At 42.3% G+C, this 21,769-nt stretch overlaps 1 protein-coding gene across 1 annotated transcript in view; it reads right to left on the bottom strand.

Moving 5' to 3' along the window:
• HDAC4 (histone deacetylase 4) overlaps nucleotides 1-21,769 on the bottom strand; it is a 227,995-nt gene that overhangs the window by 86,760 nt on the left and 119,466 nt on the right. The window contains 2 exon segments of the mRNA XM_080347184.1: nucleotides 4,575-4,695; nucleotides 8,894-9,044. Coding sequence (XP_080203310.1) covers nucleotides 4,575-4,695; nucleotides 8,894-9,044 — 272 coding nt within the window.

Raw genomic sequence — 21,769 nt, 5'->3', positions numbered from 1 at the left:
ATGCCCATTCAAGAATTTCAGAGGTCTTCAAAGAAATGGAATTGTATACTAAATCAAGTTAGCAGGCATTCCTGGAAGCACATACGTTCGCATAACACGTCCCCTGTTCTTTGAGCTCTGAGGTCCTTCGAAAACCCACGCGCAGCAAAGCACGCACGATACTTCTAACATATTCACGCGGCACAAACCGAATATGTATTCAAACATACGTATCTGTGCTAGAATGTTTTGTGTACATAGACTGCAGACACCTATGTACATTGGAATAACGTATAATTATATCTCTCTACCTCCTCACCAGGCAAATACTCAAGCTCCCTTTCATGATTGCTACCGTATTGAGTGGCTACTTCCCAAGTGCATTTGTGACAACTTCCTAGGGAAATAATAGCCCTGTTAGCTAAGCCCGAGGTGCTCTGTCTGTGTTCCTACTAAGCCACTCTTACTTAAGCATCTTCAAGAGCAAAACCTCCTGGGAGCATGGTTGTCCAACAGGTTCAGAATCCACGGGAGGGACAGTCTGACAGTGAAATTCAAAAGAACCTCTTCTGTTGTTGTCTATCAATGTAATCTGAAAATTATAGTCCACAAAGCTATTTTAAACAATTACATGTAGACTGGAGCTGTATATATTAAACAGAGTTTACAAAGTGGTTTGAATACCATAGAACTAAAGACTAAGCAAGGCCTCTGTGAAAGGCCCTAAGAAATATTACTGAGTATTACCAAGTTCCTTTCTTCCTTTTAGCAGATCCTTGGAACTACGACTATATTCTTCAAAGCCTCCAAAACTGGTCCCTTTTCATCTCAAGGGCTGATCTGCACTTGTGGCAATGCCCTTTAACATCAGTGATCAATTAGAAAATATTCACTGACTATAAACACTCCGTATTGCACCAGCAACCAACAGTGTTGAATGAAGCTCAAACAGACACAAGATACTGAAAGTAAAAGCATATGGACATCTCAGTGGACAACCAAAGCCTGGCCCAAAGGCCCAGGGCAACAACAGCTATTTCATATGTCAGTGGAGTATATTTCACATCGGTGCCACTACCATAGAACTATAGTGTTTAATACTCTTAGGAGATCTGTTCTTTTTTCCAATAAATGCTTTTTTTAAAAAAAAAAAAAATTAAAAAAGGAATTCACAAACCTTAACAAGGCCAAAGGAAGTACTTAAAAGCAGGCGTGTCATTTAAAAGACTATTTCAGCATCTGTTACCACTTAATTGGCTTGTCTGCTCGCAGTAGGAGCATCTAGTCTATCTTCTGCAAGCCTTGTTTCCATGTGTTAAATCCAAACGCTACCCAACTGAATCACATTAGAAGTATGTGCATACATAAATATCTCTATAACTGAATTGGTAACCTATGAGATGCCATATAAATAGATACTAATATGTAATTAATTTAAAGGTTTTCTCTTTAAAAAAAGAAAAAAGAACAGGAGCAAAATCTCTTCAACTTCTGCCTCTTCTGCCTTAGCAACTGAAGGGTGAATTTAAAAATCCTCCACCGCAAGACAAGATGCCAGAGTGACGCAGCCCTGGTGCCATCTGCCCTCCTCAAAATGGAGCAGAGAGAGCTCCTGCCGGCAGCTTCGCACCCAGACAGACCCTCAGAAAGATTTGCGAGGCCTCGGAGGCTCTTCCGTCCCTCTTCGCATCTTGCATTAGAAGCCAGAACACTGATCCTCTCCCCACCACGAAACAGACGGAGGGAATCACAGAATGTCAGGGATTGGAAGGGACCTCGAAAGCTCATCCAGTCCAATCCCCCCATGGAGCAGGAACACCCAGATGAGGTTACACAGGAAGGTGTCCAGGCGGGTTTGAATGTCTCCAGAGTAGGAGACTCAACAACCCACCTGGGCAGTCTGTTCCAGGCTCTGCCACCCTCACTGAGAAGAAGTTTCTTCTCATATTTAAGTGGAACCTCTTGTGTTCCAGTTTGAATCCATTACCCCTTGTCCTATTGTCGGTTGTCACCAAGAAGAGCCTGGCTCCATCCTCATGACATTCACTCTTCTCCAAACTAAAGAGACCCAGCTCCCTCAGCCTTTCCTCATAAGGGAGATGCTCCACTCCCTTAATCATCTTTGTTGCCCTACGCTGGACTCTCTCCAGCAGTTCCTTGTCCTTCTGGAACTGAGGGGCCCAGAACTGGACACAATATTCTAGATGGGGTCTCACCAGGGCCGAGTAGAGGGGAAGGAGAACCTCTCTCGATCTACTGACCACCCCCCTTCTAATCCACCCCAGGATGCCATTGGCCTTCCTGGCCACAAGGGCCCAGTGCTGGCTCATGGTCACCCTGCTGTCCACCAGCACCCCCAGGTCCCTTTCCCCTACACCGCTCTCTAATATGTAATTTCCCAACCTATACTGGAACCTGGGGTTGATCCTGCCCAGATGCAGGACTCTACACTTTCCCTTGTTATATTTCATCAGGTTATTCCCCCCAACTCTCCAGCCTGTCCAGGTCTCTGATGGCAGCACAGCCTCTGGCCTGTCAGCCACTCCTCCCAGCTTGGTGTCATCAGCAAACTTGCTGATAGTACACTCTATTCCCTCATCCAAGTCATTGATGAATATATTGAATAATACAGGCCCCAGTACTGCCCCCTGAGGCACTGCACTAGATACTGGCCTCCAACTAGACTCTGCTCCATTGACCACCACTCTCTGGCTTCTCTCCTTCATCCAGTTCACAGTCCATCTCACTACCTGATTGCCCACACCAGGGAAGACGAGCCTGTGAAATCCATAAGAAAAAAGATGGCCCCTTGTGCAACATTTTTTGTCTACCTTTTGGCATCCCTGGAGCATTGCAGGAAAGGGGTGTTTTGATCAACATATGCCATAATAAACCTTAACAATCTCTTTGTGCTCAGAAAGTTCTCAGCTTTAGCTGAGAAGCAGGAAACACACCAAAACTGCTCTCCAATTCCTCTCTGAATGCTGGATTCTCGGTGAAAAAGCAATTAACTGAAAACTGTGCAAAACATAAGGAATTCAGATCACTCTCAAATTTATTTTTCACTTTTCTAAATCTACCTGTGATGGCAATTCTATGCCAGGTTTCTCTAGGGCCAAAGAATCAAAGGTTTTGGAAGAAAGCGCTTATTTACTATCCTTAATTCTACTTGACTTTAGCAGTTTTGCATTAACTGGCATTTTAACAAACCGGGAAAATCTGGAGAACATAGTGGCTCAGAGAGTCTTCATCTGCTTTTAATAAAATACCCCAATTTCTTGGTGAGTCTCAGTTAAGAACAGTGGAGAACCAGTTATCTAAGAAAGACATTTATGTTGTCTTGACTGAACTTCAGCTTCTCCTATTTCTTCTACTATCCTTGATACTGACCTAGTGGACCTCAAATATTATCCTTGACAAAACTAACAACATTTCACTATTTTGACCCATGCCATAACTATACAATTTTCAACTCTCAGGTTAGATATTCAGAGATGTATTAAAATTGCTCAATCTCACCTCAGTGGAATAATGTTTGAATTTTTCTGCTAACTACCCTTCACCATTTCTGTACTGGCTCATTGCTGGAATATCTTTCAAACTGAATTTCAGCTTAATATCTTGAATTTGGAAACAACATCTGGTTATGACCTCATTGTCCCTCTATACATTTCTTAAGACTTAAAATACTGCCAGATACTTAACTTGAACACAAATTTAATGGCAAAATTTCCTTGACTTCTGCCATTCAAAATTTCATTAATTTTATGGTAACTAAGGACAACATCCAAAACATTGTATGTTTTTTTTAAATATAAAATCTATATTCACAATGTTATAGAAGTGAAAATTCTTCAAATCATCTCAAAGCTTTTGATTTACATTTATACAATGAAGAAGTGAATTTCTGGAACTGATACTTAGACCTTGATTATAATAGCATTGTTTATATTTGCTATTTGGTGCATTCGCACTAATCAAAGTTGCTCTTTGTTCCTGTGTCTCACTCCCTATGACATTTGGATTTTCTAAGGAACTGTTGGAATTTTTCAGCTGAAATACAAATGTTGGGGCAATAGTGATCAGAAGTAGAGAGAGGATGCACTTCATGTTTCTCACAGTTTACAGAGAAGAGACGAGTAAACAAAACTTCCAACTTTGAGAGATTAAGATGAGCATTAACGGCTTTAAAAATGCAATGGTAGCTCAACTATCCTGACTTGTACTTCACTAAACATGAAAAGTAATTTCCTCATGTTCTTAAAGTTCAAGTTTTATAACACCTGGAGGAACAAAATCCTGGGTGAAAAGCTTGAGAACTTGTTAGGTTTGATCTTGATGGTAGTTTGAATAATCATGGATTAAAGATGACAGCAAAGACCTCTACTCACAAAAATATTGTGACCATCACAGAAGGTATGAAAATGATTCACACTGAAAACCACATTTTGGTAATGTACAGCAAAATCAAACCCTGGTTCTATCACTGTTCTGGTTCATCCAGTAAACATCTGAGGTTTATTCCCCACATCTCCAGCAACTGTGAAAAAAGGTGGCACCGGCTGAATCATAAAGATAAGCCCAGTACCACTTACCCATACCAGAAGCGAGGGTCACTGGATATACAGTGGTTGAGATTCCGGTGTGCCAATGCCTTCTTCTTATTTAAGACAAATTCTTGTAATTTCATCTTTACTTCTGTGCTTGCCACCGCACCTGAAATGTCAAAAAAGAAAAAGGTTATTTAATCAATTCACATACTTTAAAGAATTTAAATTTCTAAAAAGATTCCAAATTAAATCTTTGATTTCCAGTCCAAAAGAAGAACTTTTCTTTCAAAGAGAAAAGAACAAAGTGCCTTCAGTAAGGAGCTTTTTTTTTGTCTTTAGCTTTGCATATAATCACAACATATGTTCAAAAACAGATTTAATCAGAGATTTATCATTTCACTATAAAAGATTTCTGAAGAGGATTTTTACACGTGCATAAAAGTACATTTAGAATAAAGCACTTGGACTAGGTATTCCAGCTTTCTTTTAATCAAAGGTATTTAAGAAAAAGGGTCTTGTGTACACTCAAGTTTTTAAATGTCACATCTGCAAGCAGAAGGGGAATGAGACAAATGTCTCATATGTAGATTTTGTCTTGAAAACTCTTGTAAATAGGGACCTCTTTGTTCAAAAGTATCTGTGTACAATAAGACCTACATAATATTCCAATTCATTTACAAGTGTGTAATCTATTTCTTCAAATAGAAAATCTAACATTTAAAGAAGAAAGTCAGTAATTTTGTAGCGTAGAGTTAAAATGTCAACTATGTAATTTCTAATCATTATTTCCTCCACAATAGAGACCAGTCTGTTTTACTGCGATGATGGATTAAAATTACCATTTGGTTGACAGAACAGATTCGCAGGCAGAGTTCCTGATGGAGTAACGCATAGAAAGTTTGGCAAGCAGAACACATGGAAAATGATGCTTCATCTATACCACGGTGTAAAGCAAAGAATTCCAAAGGAAAATATCTAGGCTACGAGAAAATGAAAAGGCCAGGAAAACTGTCTGCTCTACTGGGAATAAAACCTTAAAATACGACAGAGTGATCTTTTGTCTCCTGGATCCTACTCAACAATGACATTTGACAGACCAGGGAAACAATTTTTTATATCTCCACAAGAGAAGAAAACTGCAATATTTCTATAAAGCACTGCCTGAAGACGTAATATTGTTTGATCACCAAAGGAGCATTGAAAAGCTTGAAAATCCCCTTTTTAGGAGCCCTGCCTTTCTCACTAGCTCTGCAAACGTAGGTTTGGTGTGTACCGTCATGTGAAGCTCAACTGAGGAGCTCAAGACGAATTCATATGAGTGTAGCAAGACACACAGCTAGACAAGAAGAAGTGACAAATTCATGCTTAAACGCCTTCTCTCTCCAAGTAGTCTCATCTTTATTAACACCTTTAAAATAATCTATCATGGCTGTGTTCTCTCAGTTTTGGATAAACCTAACGTTATTTAGAAGGCCTGGAGTTAACCTAGAGGTTTATAAAAGCTGCCCTGGCACATTTTCCTCCTTAATTAGAAGCTAAAAGGCCCCATATATGCTTAACAAGATAAAAATGTATAGGCTTCCCCTTCCCTGGGCAACGCCAGAGCCATGGAGAAAGCTGTCATGCAAGACATTCCAACCATTATTCAGCTCTTGACCCTTGAGTTGAAAGATCAAAACAAAAAAAAACAAACAAACAAACAACCCTCAAATCTTACTTTTATTATACTATATTGGGTTATTTTGGACCCAGTCACATTGTTACAGGCAGAAGCATGGTGCAATATCCAGTAAAGATGTTAAAGAGGGTGCCAAAGGAAGAAAGGGATGACTTGTCACATGTGTGACAGTAGATGAGGTAGGGGTGCAAGCAATATATGAGTTCATTTGCCAGGTTCAGAGAAGGGGTATAAGCAATGAAGACAAAGAATTTAAGAGTAGAAGAAGAAGAGTAGAAGAAGAAGAGTAGAAGAAGAAGAGTAGAAGAAGAAGAGTAGAAGAAGAAGAGTAGAAGGAGGATGAGATAGGAGGCTGGGGGAGCAGCTGGGTGTGGTGGGGAACCCTTTGTTTCAGAGGGCCTGAGCACCTCAGAAGAGCAGGGAGCAAAGAGCAGATCAACTGATAGAGACTGCAAACAGGAGCAAGCCACGATGAGCAAAGTACCGCAGAGAGGACGGCTCTGAAGAGCCAAAACACTGAGCCTGTTTACTACCACCAAGGCAAAACCAAATCACGTATTGTCCCAGGACCAAATAGTATCAAAATATAGGATAAAGCAGGGGCATGGGGAAGAGGATAAGGGAGGGAAGCAGCAGCACCAAGCTCCTGTTGGAAGGAGGAGCAGGAGAGCAGAACAAATGGAAGTTAACGGGAGGAAGCCCTTAAGGCTAGTGTAGGCTGGTCAAATCTGGCCAACTTGTCGGAGAAAGTCCAAGTCAAGCCTTGGTCCCAGGCTGCCTGAGCAGCAAGAGATTGAATGGTCCCTGCCCAGAATTGTCTGGAAACACCAATGCAAAGGTTCTAGGTTCAGTCCTAACTGTGGAAAGACAGGATGACCAACTGCTGCTCCTTATCCTGCACAAAAAACACCTTCACTTTCCTGCCTTTTGCAGGAAATCATGCTTTCGATCAAAAGCTCTGTGACAGCAGATACCAGTTAATGAAGGACAGTTAAGGCTCCTGAGATGAGAACACAAGGACCTGATATTACACTAATCTAAACCAATTTGTGATTTGCCTACTAAAAGGTACAAACCAATATATTTTTGGCTTACAGTTATAGAGGAAGGAGAATGAACTATACTCTACATCTATTATGCACTCTTCATTTTTGAGATCAGGACAATTTTAGCTGTGTTGCGCTTAGCAAAATTTTCTGATGTGAGAAAAATAACTTAAGTATTCTTAAGAGCTGAGGTGCTATAATGATTATACACCATAGTACCTCTCAAATAAAAAGTAATTTAAAAATAAAACTGTAGCCATGGGAACAGGATCTTCAACTTAACATCCCCAAATTCTGTTCTTTCCTCTACACCTATGTGTTTTATCCAAAAAGTGCTTTCGCCATTTTACAGAGATTCAGGCATTTTTATTTCTTGGCAAATTACTTTAATGAGAATAGCCAGATACCAATTTTGCAGAGAGGCCCAGCAAAGCACTGATACAATATCAACAGTTGGCAAGAACAGCAGGGTGAAGTGGAAGTGCTTATTAGCTCCCATCCAGCCCAAACCAACCGCCTTTACTTCGGAAAATAACACAAAGCAGCCACAGGACAAGGGAAACGCATCGCATGTGGCAGCCAGATAGGCACCAGAGTAGCAAACCTGCATTACCATCACCTTTGCTCACTCCTGAATGTTAAACTGCTTCTTTTAAGTAGATTCTGATCCTTCGGTCTTTCTCCTAGTATTTAAAATGAACAAAACCCAAACTAAACACACACAGCCATGTTTGACCTCCTATGAATGGCTTTGCCAAGATATTGGGGTAGGTCTGTGAGTTCCCTCATTTTGGCTGCAGCTTAAAGTCTGCCACTGCAAGATGCACATGCAGGGAGTGGGGAATTCAACCTTCAGATGAATTTTATTAGTCTCCTAGACCCCAGTCCTTTCCCGCTAGAAAAATTCTTCTTGGGGCTTTATCTTGTTCCTGGTCCTCAGACAGCATCCCATCTCCTGCTACCCTTCAGCTCTCCCCACTTCTTCCATCACAATCTTCTTTATTTCGTTTGAAATGAAGACCTAATGAGTGGATGGTACAAACTGGAGAGGTATTTTTCCTCCCATTCACTTCCCAAAGAAAACCGAACAAGCAACCAAAGTGTCTTTGATAAGGGAAATTGTGAGGCCATAATCATTCTACTGAATCTTGTGAAGTGCATAATGACACATGGGAAAGCCAACCACAATCTGTAACCTTGTGAAAGAAGTTCTTTCTGAATGAAAACACTCTAAAGCTAAGAACTGAGAACTCGGCTACATCTTAAAAGAGTGAAATTAAGAAAAGTGAAAGAAATGCAGCGTGCATCTGGTGTATTTTATGGGCTTAATATTCTGCCTCCATTAGGAACGCTGCCAAAAATACTTCAAAAAATGTTAAATCAAGTAAAAAGGCAATACGCTTCCTTTTGAAAAACACTAAAATGGCATTTAGTCAGACAAAAATGAAGATAAAGCATAGAAATACATTTCTCTCTTACCCTCAATACCTCCTAACAGTTTACATAATAAGCTCCCTGTGCAGCCGAGCTCTGGAGAGAGGTGATCATGAAGGTTTCTCCAGCTTTATAAAGCTGCTTTAGGGCTTCCATTCATCTGCTCTAACTGTCACCACTGAAACAAGTGAGCTTTTGCTACTCACTCTCTTTTCCTTTCTCTTTGTTTTTTAGCTGCTGTAGTTTCTGCTCCCGGTGCTGCTTCTCCAGCTCCTGCTCCTGTCGGTGCTGCTCCAGCTTCCTCTGGTGCTCCAACAGCTCCTGCTGGTGCTTCATCGCCAGCATCTCCTGCTGCTGCTGCGGAGAAGGGACGGGGGAAAAAGAGCAAATTAACACAGTCAGACTTCCCAGGGCTAAACCAGAAGCTGCTATCAGGTGACAGAAACATTGCTTAATTCATCAAAAAAGGAAAAGTGGTATTATCCTTGCCTAGAGGCTCCTAGACTCACAGGTACTTTGTGTAACCCAGTTTCTAGTTCAGGACAGCATTTACACTAAACAACAGGCACTATATGCTCTGGGCTTCAGGGCAGGGTCTATTTACAAGCGCAAGCATCCTGTTCAGAAAGCATTTAATTTGAGAAAGAGACAAAAAGCTCCCGCCCAAGCTTCCCCAAGCACTTTGGAGGAACCGGTGCTGCTGGGTCCCCACTTCTGCTCCACGAGCCATCTGCTGCCACCGCCGCTCGGCCGGAGCTTGGTGCCCAGATCCCGTGCCCAGGCAGTGCAAACCGCTTTTCCAGCTGGACCTTGATTTTCCCTCCATCGTCTGTTTTAAGTACAACCCCAGTAGGACACCTTAATTATGAATACTCATACGTTTATCTTGTACAAATCCTGTGCTGAAAGGATATCATTGAGCTCATCAAGCCAGGCACTCGCAGTAATATACACAATCATCAACATGGGTTTTGCAAGACCAGTTCAGTTCCCTTGCGCCTATGCTTTTTTGCATAAGCCTTTAATTATATGACTTTGCACTCTGGTTTCTCCAAAAGTCCTTCTCTTGCTCTGTCTAGATAGTAGAGTTCCCATGGACTTGGACAACTATATCTTTTTAACTTCATCAAACGCTGGTCACTTCCTGTCTGCTGTGCAAATATCACACCTTAAGCTAAATGCAAAAGCACTGGCTTTCCTGTAGGCATGATCATCACCCATTTCTGAGCCTAATTATAGAAGAATTGATGCATTATAAAAAAAAAATTCCAATTATCTCTCAAAGAAGGATGTACCCTGGACCTCTCAACTTGCACATGTTCACAGGAAGAACTGAGAGGCTGCCTAAATAAGGTCAGGATTTGCAAAGCTTCCATCAAGTGGGATGTTCAAGACTTGAAGCACTAAAGGCTCCTGCCCCCATCCACTGTGCAAGTCCCGCCTTGGGTCTCCAAATCCTGGTACCTGGAAGATGTGCATGGACCTCCTGGGATATTTGGCGTGGGTCTCCTCAGCCCAGAACACCCTTTTTGGGTCCAGGGGTGATTCTCACAGGGATTGCAGAGGGGGTTCGACCTGCCATATCCTATGGTGCTCAGAGAACACCTCATGTCCTGACAGCTGGCCAGAAACAAGCTGGGCTGCGGAAACGCGGATGACAAATGACAAGTTTCAGCAGCTTGGCTACGTGTGTGTGGATCTCCATAAGGCTTGCAAAAAGGCGCTTGTCCTGGCACAGGGCTTCTCCCTTCAGTTCTGTTGAAAATCACTTTGTCTTTAAAAAAAAAGCTCAAACTAAGATTTACCACCTCCCCATTTTATCCGCACCCTCTCCAGTGAGATATGTGCTGAAGCCACCTACTCGGGCTGCTCCGATTACCCTTGTAAACCCCCTGAAGGCAGGAGCACGCTGGCTCCCCGCCGCCCCCATCGCCTTACGCCGCACTCTTTACGTTGGCAGCGTATAAACCAGCAGATTGATTTTTTTAAGCTGGCAATGTTAACCTCCAAACCCCTTACCGCTCCTGGTGATAGATGAGGCTTCTCTGAGACTGGGCTTAATAGGTGGCTGTGCTCAGATACCACCCACGGCTACGGGGTCACAAATCCCGCCTGTGGAAGGGGATCAGGGCTCCTGGAAACAGGGAACCTGCTCCTTCCCAGAACGCGTCTCACTCCATCCTTCTCCAAACTTGGGCAGTGTGTCTGTGTGCAAGATGCCCGCCCCACATACACCCGTCTTTCCTTCTCCTTTTGCACGTTTTCCTATTTATGCTTTTGACAGCAATCTCTTATTTTAGTTTGTGGTACTGTACATTTGTACTATCCAGCGCTTCAGCCATGGATACATTATAGACTATACACATAAAATTATACCATTCTATATAAAGATGCAAAAGAAATAATCTAAGAGGTACTTTACAATCTGCCTGGCTATCTGCTGGAAATTCTCGATGGAGGAGTCCCTGCTGCTGCCTGTTCCAAGCAGGCAGATTGTTGTAAAACACCAAAACCCAGTTAGTAGAATTTGCGGTAATCGCACCTATGTTTCCCTTCCTAATCCTATTGAATTTTATGTAAACAACAACAACAAAAATCCAGACTCTAAAAACCTATAAAATCAAATCTAAAAACCCTGCAGAAAACTAGTTATTTTTGGTTTATAATTAAGCAGCAGCTTCCACTAACACATCTCCATTTGGAGAAAGAGTATCTTTTCAGACTTCCAACAAGTCCACCACATGGTGGGCTTTTATAACCTAGCCATAGAAAGTATGCAAATGAACAATATTTAATGCACAATATGTTAAAACAGGTTTTGTTATTTTTATGAAATCAGGAGCCTTTTCTCTCCATCTGCAGTCTCCTAAGTTTGCATGCTACGCTTCCTGCAATGGTTTACATACATTAGGATGTTTTAGAAGGAACTGTGCTTTCATTGACATCTGTAGTGAAATGTAAATGAAAAGACCAATTTGTATCTGGATGGCTTATAGAAGTTTCATTAGAGATGTATTGTTTCTGCTGATTTTGACCCCCGTTTCCACAAAGCCTACTCTTAATATAGTTTTCGAATCTTTTCAAAGTCGAAAAAATAAAAATAAATAACGAAGCAACCTCTCCAATCGCACCCATGAAAAGCGATAATAAATTACTTTGTCAGTATCTGCCGTAGCTTCAGACAATGACTGAAGAAAACCCATCCGACTGCTCTGTCTGAACCGCGATGTCTCCTTACAGCAGGAATATTTCTCCATGCTTAGGGCTGAAAACAAACCGCACAGGCAGAAAATATACAGCGCAGGCTCAGCAAAAGGCAGCGGCAAGTGGTGCCTTTCCCAGCTCAGGCCGTCCCGCTGCACACCCAGGTTTCAAGAATTTGGGGTGCTGAGCCAACGTGAGGCTTCATTGCTCGTCCTTGCTGCTACTGGTACCCACCTTGTTGTATCAGAGCCAGAGGGAAGATAAGTAACAAAAGGCCCTTCTTAGCTTGAAAACCACAAGCTTCGAAGCTTGCTCGATGCTACGCTGTGCCCTAATTTTATATTTTGAGGGGGTTACAATTTAATTTTCTTATTTTAAAATGGCTTTTTCTGCCGATGCTTTGTGAAAAGAGACCCATCAGCAGCAAGAGAATCCACCATCGACTATCAGGAGAAGCAGGAAAACAGCTGTCCCATACACAAAATAAACTGAAACTTCAGAAAATATAAGTTTCTGCTTCAGTTGAAGCAACTGAGGCAAATTTTAACAGGTAAGGAGCATTCAGACCCGTGCGTGGTCAACTGCAATGTGGTCTTACCCCTTCCCATGCCACACACTGAACGACTTTGGCCAAGGTAAAACCCTTGACTATCTCTGTAGGAAAACAAACAAACAAACCAACCAACCACCACCAAAAACCTACTGATGTCTAAAAGCAAAAGGTTTCAGTGCCGCATTTGAGTGGGATGCAATCTCCCACTTTTGGAAAATGCCGGAGTTAGGAATTCATAAGCGTCTCTTGAACGGCAATTCACAGCATACCAAGAGACGCTTAGGCGGCTCTGATAAGGATTATTAATTATCGAGCGAGACCGTGTTCACGTACCACATAATACATTAGCTCTCCCTTGCTGGGAAATGAATCAACGCTGACTCCGCAATGCCCGTGTGTTGACTACAAGTAGCTGAAGCGGTGTATTTTTTTCCCCCAAATGTAACGAAATTTAAATATTTGAGAAGTACAAAGGGATGTGCCAAGGGAAATCCCTTGCATTCCGACTAATTCAACTATCAATTTGAGGTGCATGCCGTGTGACAGCAAAGCACACTGTATGAGGGAGTGCCGCTAGGAACATCTGAATTAGGTGCTCTTGCCAAAATAAATATTTGGAAATATTTGTAACTATGGGGATTCTTGCATATGTTTAATGTCACTGCTTCCACTATTTACGAAAACTGCACAAATGTTCAACTGTACCTGTAGTTAAGTGTTGCTGGTGCCCTTTAGCATATATTAATATTAATACATGCAATAAGGAGAATGTAGAGCATTTCCAGGTATTTATCAACGGTCAGCTAGCCACGAGGACTCGGTGGTACAGTGGATTTTGCCATCACATTCCTCAACTGTCTTCAGCTCTCGAGCAGGTCAATGTGGAACAGAGACTGACACCCCATCACTGAGCGCACTGTCAACTTCCACTGCACAAATAGACCTCTTTTTAAGCAAAGTGGAGCTAAAATGGTTTCCTTTAGTTGCTACAATACATCAGAAGTAGAAAGGCAGCGCTCCGAAATCCTCCAGCAGGCTCAGCCCAGCAGCTGGTGCCCTCCCGGGAAGCGTGTGGTGCTGACAGCAAAGATCCCATTGACCAGAGAGGAGGACATACCTCATGGACTCATGTTGCATTAAGACTTCCACAACCCATTCTAAATTTGCTAAATGAGTAGCCAGAACACAGGCTCTTCCTTGCAGACACTGCCTTAATTCTTCCTCTGAAGCCAGGCACTGCTCTCTGCTCACGCTCCTCTGCTGCTTCCTTGCCCTACAACCATCACTTTAAAGGTGCTTTAGCCATTTACTTCACACGCTGCAGTAAAACTGATTAAAATCTGAAAAGCAGGAGAAGTTTTGAAGCTTTGACTATGGCTCCTACGTTTTTATCATACATATTTTGAATAGCTCACTGCAATTAGTGGAAGGCAGCGTAAAACTATCTCTACCCAGACAGCTCACCCTTACTCATGTAGATAATCACGCATGCAAGTCTGGGTGAACAATATTCGACATACATATTTCCAATGAACATTTCCTGGGATCCAAGGCAGCTTAATGTAGTGTCCAGCTCCTAACTTGTATCTCAATCTACACCCAAGATCATCTACAGAAGGTGCTCCAGCATGGTGGGACATCAGCCTGAGCACTTGTGCTGCTCTTCGTGTTTGCAGGCAATTCCTACTTCCAGCACAAGGGTTAAGAAACAGATTAAAAGGTACAAACTTCAAAAGTGACAATGTAATGCTAGACAATACTAAAAAAAACCCCACAAAACCAACTCAAAGCGGATCTTCTCAGCACTTTCTGAACAAGGGAACAATGGTAAAGGTCAAGTTAAGGTATGACACAGTAAATGCTTTCAGAAGTTTTGTGTAATTCTCCTCTCATCTTGCAGACAACAAGGCTGGGGTTCTGGTGCAAAGAGTGTTTTTAAGGCAAATATCTGCCACTGTCTTTGGCAAAATTCTGCAGTTTTAGTGGGTTAAATCAGGTATTTACAAGGATCCGGAGCTCAGTTTATGTGAAAATAAAGGAAAATCACAAGTGATGATCACGAAAGAACTTGCCAAAACATGTACACATCAAATCACCCCTGGAAAAGTCATTAGCTAGGGGTGGAAGCAAAGCACAGACGTCAACAGATTTCTGGGATAACTGTTGTATTGGGTTATTTCAGAGCAATCTCAAAGCTGGCCATTCCTTTGGCCGGACTCTGTTTCATGTTCTCCCCATCCTGTTTACTGAAGTCTCAGGCTGTGGCTCTAGTTTCAGGACTCGCTCTCTTGGCTCCATCGCGGTGTGTTTCAGATATCTCCTGGAGCACCGGAGGCTAGTCTGAATTAATCAGTTATACCGGGACACGAGAGCCAGAAGCTCCCGTGCCAACACCTCTTTGCTACGCAGGGAAATGATCCTTCCCAGCCGACAGCTTCCTGGGCAAGAGACTGACCTTGCTTAGACATGTCCTGCTGAGAACGTCTGGTGTTCAAGTTTATGAGGCTCAAATGTCTCCAAGAAAGGGAATGATGGTTACATTCCCTCATCGCCAGCTCTAGGTGAAAAGATCCCAACATTATTAGTTTGGCAGCTTATATATGGATATATAATTTTGTATCGCAGTTTCCTTACCATCCCATTTCTTCTCACCTCTCTCAAAAGACTGAAAGTTTGCACAGCAGCTTTGGCCCTCTAAGCCCTGAATATCTACAAAGGTATAGGGCTGGGATGCGTTTGTATGTGCCTTTTCTTCCCTGGCTGCCACTCCAGTCTAGTTTTTACCCTTTCTCCAGAAGCAGAGTATCTGAGAGCCTTTATAGAACACAGTGAGCTTCATCTGTAGTATCCAGCATCTTCAGTTTCTTCTACCATTTTCCCCTTGAAAGGTGGAGAAAGCACTCGCTTCTGCTGTGGTTTACACGGTTATTATTGAAGGGGAAGACAGATCCATTCACCTTGCACCATGAGCAGGGAACATCCATCCGACCACGGATGGCAATAGGGGATCTCTGTGCATCAACGAACCATATAAACTGCCAAGTAAAATAAGCCTTGGATGTTTAATGCTAAATTACATGTTATCATACCATAAGTGATCAGACTTCAGTCCTTGGCAGAATAATTAAATGCAACTTCATTCTCCCATTCAAAAGCTAAAGTTTGTTAAGAGACCACAGGCAGCAACAGGAATTACAAGTTTATGAATGTTAATTTATTAGCGAGGGTGTATATTAATGGGTGAATATTCCTGGCGTAACAGCAGGATTCACCTGGATACTTCTTTACTCCTGCCCTGATTCTCTACATGTTTTCTTTGACTATTTCCATTCTATTTTGTCTAGTTCAAAAATAAGATAAAGTTGGAGTTGAAAACTTAGGGGTGTGAAATGCAAAACATTCCTTCTCCTGCTGTTTATTTTCAAATTCCAAATTGAATAGAGACAAGCTTCTAGCTTTAAAATATATGTATATACATATACCTCACTGTGCACCACGCACATTTTGCTGGAAGACAAACTCATGCTATAAAGGATGGCAGAACACAAATTTAGCCACTTCAAAAGCTGTTTGGACTCTACAGAAAAAGCGAGCATGTGCTTCCACCAGTGAACTCTGTCACTTAAATCAGACATTCAGCCTTCAGAATACCCAGCCAAATTTAAGTCCAACTTCAGGAGATTAAAGTAACAAGAAAATGAAGTGGGTGAACATCTCTTCCTTGGTTTCACCAAAGCCACGTGGAGCAGTCGAGCTCAGGGGGCAACAGGCATTTCATGTCCCACTGCTGATGGGTCAGAAAATCTCCTTATTCTGCTGGGAACCCCAATGCAAAGAGCCTGAGTAGTGGGGCAAGGAGGACAAGGCTGGCTGTCATCAGCAGATCCATGACTTCACTTTTGACTGAGGTTTTTGCATCTCAAACGCTGGTTTATGCATCTCAAAGCCGGAAAAATCTGGAATTCTCATTCTGCCCCCTCCATACAACAAACTGTGGTCTATCTCATCAGAAGCCAAGAGGAAACATGCTCCTTTTATCAGTTTTAACATAAGGCCCAGTGCAGACAACTTTCCTGGCTGAGTAATCCAATTTCAGTCCAGAAACCACCAACGCTCAGTGGGAAGATGCCCAAACTAACCCAGCCTGCTGCATGTTCAACCGAGAGATGAGGCTTACAGGTGTCCAAGCCGCTATAGGAATTTGTTGACATACCCAGCCCTCTGTGTGCAGCTTTGTCCTCATCCTTCTTGGAAAAGATCTTGGCTTTGAGCATAAGGAAAGTCACCCCCCACCCTTCAAAGAGAGCAAATGCTCTGATCTTGCAAAAGCTTTCCCCAGGGTTACTTCCATCACAAGTCAAGTTTTGCATGATCCAGGTCTAGGTCTTGGGAGTCTGCTCTGTGTACCAGAAAAACGAAGTAAGGTCACCAAAAAAGAACAGGAAGCCGTCTAGAAATAGCAAGAGAGCACAGTACAATGCATTCAAGTAGTAAAAAGGCACAAAATGTGCCGTCTGTTTTTTTACCACCGGCTGTACCCAGCTGCAGTTTTCTAAGATGAATAATCCTATCATGTCAGAATACAGACAGAGGAGGACGCCTGGTATCTCCGGGCTTTTTAAGTTTGTCTTGAAAATGATGCCAGCTATGAGGAATGAAGGCACAAATCTGAGCAGAGGGAGTCCCCTCCATCCCCGCAGGGGTGTAAAATGGAAGTCTGTCCTTCCAGAGTCCAACGCGGGGAGCAGGACACAGGGGGAAGGGGATGGTTTGCAGGAACCAAGGTGTCACCTCCAGTGTCCCCAGCCCAGGGGCGTGGGGAAGGTGTCAGCCAGCATAGATGCGATGGAGAAGCAGATGACACCAACCCCATCAGCAGATTTGAAATAAGCACATTTTTTCCTGTTATGTAGGAACTGACACCACCAAAAAGAAGCTCTACGGCACTATCAGGGGCTGCACTGAAGGACAATATCATTTGTGCCCAGTGAGTGTTGGTGGCAAACCTGCCGCTCCAAGGGCAGGTGGCTCCAAATGAAAGCAAAGAGCGGTTTCCTACTACAGCCATCAACATGACATGCCTTAAATGTAGATATCTTTAGGAAAAAAATTACTTTGTCTTTACAGCATTGCAAAATCTGTCCAGAGATTCCCCAAAAGATTTCTGTCCTCCAAAACTAAAATAAGGAATGGCCAGAGTCTTACCCCATATCTCCAAATGAGTGGCTACCAGCCTGGATGTGTGACCACCTCGTCATCAGGGCTCAGAAGCTACGGTGGTGACTAAAACATCATTTGAAACCACCAAAAACTAACAAAACCATCTCTTCAGGCTTTATCTGAACGTTACTATATATATATATATAGCCAATATCAGAAAACTTTCCACGTATTTTTATTTATTGGCATAAAGCCATTAGGCAGCGTAGCATACTGTTAACATAGGAAATCACTGTGTGGATAAAAACAAAAATATCCAGAATCACTCCTCAGTGAACATGGTTACAAAGCTCCCTTTGCTGCTTATGTGCAAATCCGTGAGTTCTCCGACCACCTTGGATATGCTACATGCACAGCCTGGCACTCCCTCTGCTACTGATGCACACAAATACCCTTTTCTCAAATGACTGGAAAACCAGGAATAGCATTGCACGACAGAACTAACACTTTTGCATGCCTCCAGGTTAGGATTTTGGGTTCACAAGGAGATATGAGACTCGGCTGCTCTCCCATGGCCATCAGGACTGTCCTGGTGCCTGCTGTAATGTGCTAACGCTGACGTGCGTCAGCATGCTGAATAAGTTTCTGGCTTTAGCTATAAAACAGCCAGAGCTGGGAAGAGTCCTCCTCCAAGCTCAGGCAGCACGGGGACGGAAGAGATTAAACCACATTACCCACCAGGTCCTGCCAAAGCACGGATCCTGCCTCTCCTCAATCATCTCGCTCCGGCCTTTGACCAAAAGGCATACGGAAAAGCTTTTGGTAACTTCCAGCTGATCTTGGCTGGGAATGAGTGACTCACAAAGGAAAATATTCGCTGCTGATTCCTTCGCAATCAAAGGTCAAGCAAAGGGACCTGGTGGAGAGGCTTTCTACCATCTCACCACAACAGCCCAGGTGCCAGACTCCTTATTCCATCCTTGTTTTTGTTTAGAAAGGCAGATTTGAAGGCTATAAATATCGTCGCGCATCTCGTGAAGCACGTCTGAGTGGAAAATCCATCTCGCCGAAGGTAAGAGGCTACAGGAGAGAGGAGCCACCACCTCTGCCTCCAACCAGCTCCGCTCCCTTTCCCGTGCCGCTTTCGGATGTCAAGCCTCGGCAATCTGCAAAGCTGCGCTGTAGTTGTGAAAGACAGTTTTCTCTATTTCCATATGGTGTGAAGTCTTCATAAGGTTTGGCTTATTTTCCCTAAACATGTCAGGGTTTTCTCATTACTCCCCGCGTGCGACGATACCGCTCCCGCCATGCACCGAGCTCCGAGTGCACTAGACTTCCACAAATACTATTTCACTCGTAGTTTGGTTCTCCACATTGCACAATCTTCTGGAATTTGCCACCTTCATGTGGAGGACATTTCTTCCAAAATACAATATCTGTGAAAGCAAGGACTGTTCATGGGGGACACAAGTGAAGGAATTGCACATGCAGGCAGAAGCATCGCGACCATCCCATCGTCTTCTCTTCTCGCACTAGATCAGATGATTAAAACTGGGCTGCTGGAATAAAACCAAGTTCTGGAAAATGCCCAAACTTCAGATTTCAATAGGAAAGAGTTATCTACTTGAACAGAAAAACAAGAATGATGTGCCAGCATTTTTCAAGCCAAATTTCATTTACTTAAGAAGAACTTTGGAAATTTCTTATAGAAGTGCTTTGTTTGGGGAGTGGGAGGGAGAGATATTCCCCCCCTTAATTCACATTGAGTCAGAACAGTTCCTCTGTTCACACTGACACCACAGTAATAAAAGAAAGAAAACAAACAAAACCTGATTCCTCTTGTACCAGGCTAAGGATTTAACATATAAAATGAGTAAGCTCTTTAAAATCTTCAAAATGCTGTTTGTTTTAACTTAGCAATGCTGCTATACATACGTCTGCCCAAAATACAGAAGAGCTGCTTAAGAAATGCCTCAAAAATACTTTTATCAGCAGATGCTCAACCACTGAACTCCTGTCGACAAAACTATTCAACATCCATAAGTGTAAGAATGCAAAGGTACTTAAACTTGAATGTCTTGACAAAGAGGGATTCAATGCAATGTTTGCTCTGCATATGTAACTATATGAAGATGTTGGTCTGCTATATCCCAAAATATGCTTACAATCCAGGAATTATAAGCAAAAGGTATAAGACTGGCTAAAGCGCAGAAATTGCTGCTCTGGTACACAAACAAATAAATGCTTTGCACTTGTTGATTAAAATGGTGGATGCCAGGCAGTAATGAAAAAAGCCAAACTGATTTATTCTAGATAGTACTAGATATTCAAGACACAGTAAGATGCAGAAATTCTTCCTGCTTGGCAGTAATAGCCTACAAAGCAATTGTAGTATTTAATATTATGATTAACGAAGGCCCTGATCACCTTCAAGGTAACCAGTGCCAGGGAGAAAGTCAAAGAACTCCCATTTTGTTTGACATCAGAGTAAGTTTAGAGCTTTGATGTCTGCAGTTTTAATTTTCGGTTTGTTTCATTACATTTTGAGGCTGCGCTGATGCAGGAAATTCTAACCAAACTGCAGCAGCTCCAAATTTTTGGAAAGGAACTAAGTTTGCGAGACGTACAATCACCTTGCAATAGCTGCTAAAAGTTTGCTTTCTGAATTAAAAAAAACCTGGTGTCAGGGAAGACACTGAAGGTGCCCAAGAACCCAACCTGGCGTGGCAGTAAGTTGCACCGCAAGCTCACTCTACTCATCACATATAAACTTAATCAACAAAAATCTAGGTAGGTTTAAGTTCTCAAGCCTTTTCTCACCCTAAGTGAGACTTTACCTGAGGAAGAATCTTGAGAATAAAAGCTTCTAAAAGTGATGGAATCGTGACACCTTTGTTACCATAATGTAAACTCAGGCAATGAAACACCTTTAGCTGAAGAATTTACCACATGGCTCAGTCTAAATGTGCACGTGGGACGTGTACTATGCACTCCGAGTAGCCCGTCTTTAAGAAAACGCCTGAATTCATTCAATAAATGCTCTGCATCTCCACTTAGGGACTACTCTATTCCAAATTTCACAGTTCAAACCCTAATGCTTCACTTACACAGGATGCAACTTCTTTTATTTGCCTTAATATCCCCCCCTGCTTTTTTCAGGAGCCATAAAGCAGCTGAACAGCTCAAAGTCCATAAAAGCTATAAATTTTAGTTATCTGGACCAAACAATAGCTTCCCTGCACCTACAGTCACTGCACTTAACACAGCTGCCGGTTTCTGAAAGTTGGTTTAATATAACAACCACCTAAATGTGGGCTGACTTGTGACCACAAACTTAAGTAGTATGTTCCCCCCACCAAAAAAGTGCATCATAATGACACATTAGCGTACGGATTTGGATTTATTTTGAGAGATATCATGGGGTTTACTTCAATAATATGCTGTTTTACTTCTAAAGCAATTCCGGGCACAATGACACACTTACTACTATGGGAGATCATCTTGCAGTTCATCCTTTTTCATATAGGATTATATAATCCCTATTTTTTCACCTAGCCAAGCTTATACATTAGAGGAAGAACTTCATTACATATAGAAACATGTTTATAAATACATAACTACATATATACATATATGCACTTATTATGCTTACATATGAGTGTATGTATAAATGTATTTGCACAGATACACCTCCCCACACCTTTGTCCTGATGAGAGCACAGGAGAGGACCCACTAGGGACACAGATGCTGTCAGTCTAAAAACAGCACCTGTTCTTACAAACCCAGGCTCATATCTCTGTTTTGAAAAGTCTGTAAATAATACACCATTAACTTTTAATCCCATCTTCCCCACTCTGACATGTATTTTGTATTAAAATGAAAGTTATATAAGGTTGAATTGAGGTTGCTTTTTAATATTACATTAACGCTATTTACCATGTGCAGCGCTAATCCCCCTTTGAAAAGAGAGCATATTAGCAATTCTGAAGGCTTATGTTACCATAGCAATAGTCTATCACCGTGAAATATTTATATAATGTCTAACGTTTTCACTATGCAACAGCCATCTTCTAAACTATACCTCCTACTTATACCGTGCGGTACGTTTCCGCTCCTCCCCGTGCAACAAAGCGCTGGGTCGGTGCTCAAGTTACACCGTGCGAT

The sequence above is a fragment of the Nesoenas mayeri genome, assembly GCF_963082525.1.
Source record: "Nesoenas mayeri genome assembly, chromosome: 6".
NCBI classification, from domain to species: domain Eukaryota; kingdom Metazoa; phylum Chordata; class Aves; order Columbiformes; family Columbidae; genus Nesoenas; species Nesoenas mayeri.
The sequence above is the reverse complement of the archived record's forward strand: the minus strand, read 5'-3'. Positions and strand labels throughout refer to the sequence as shown.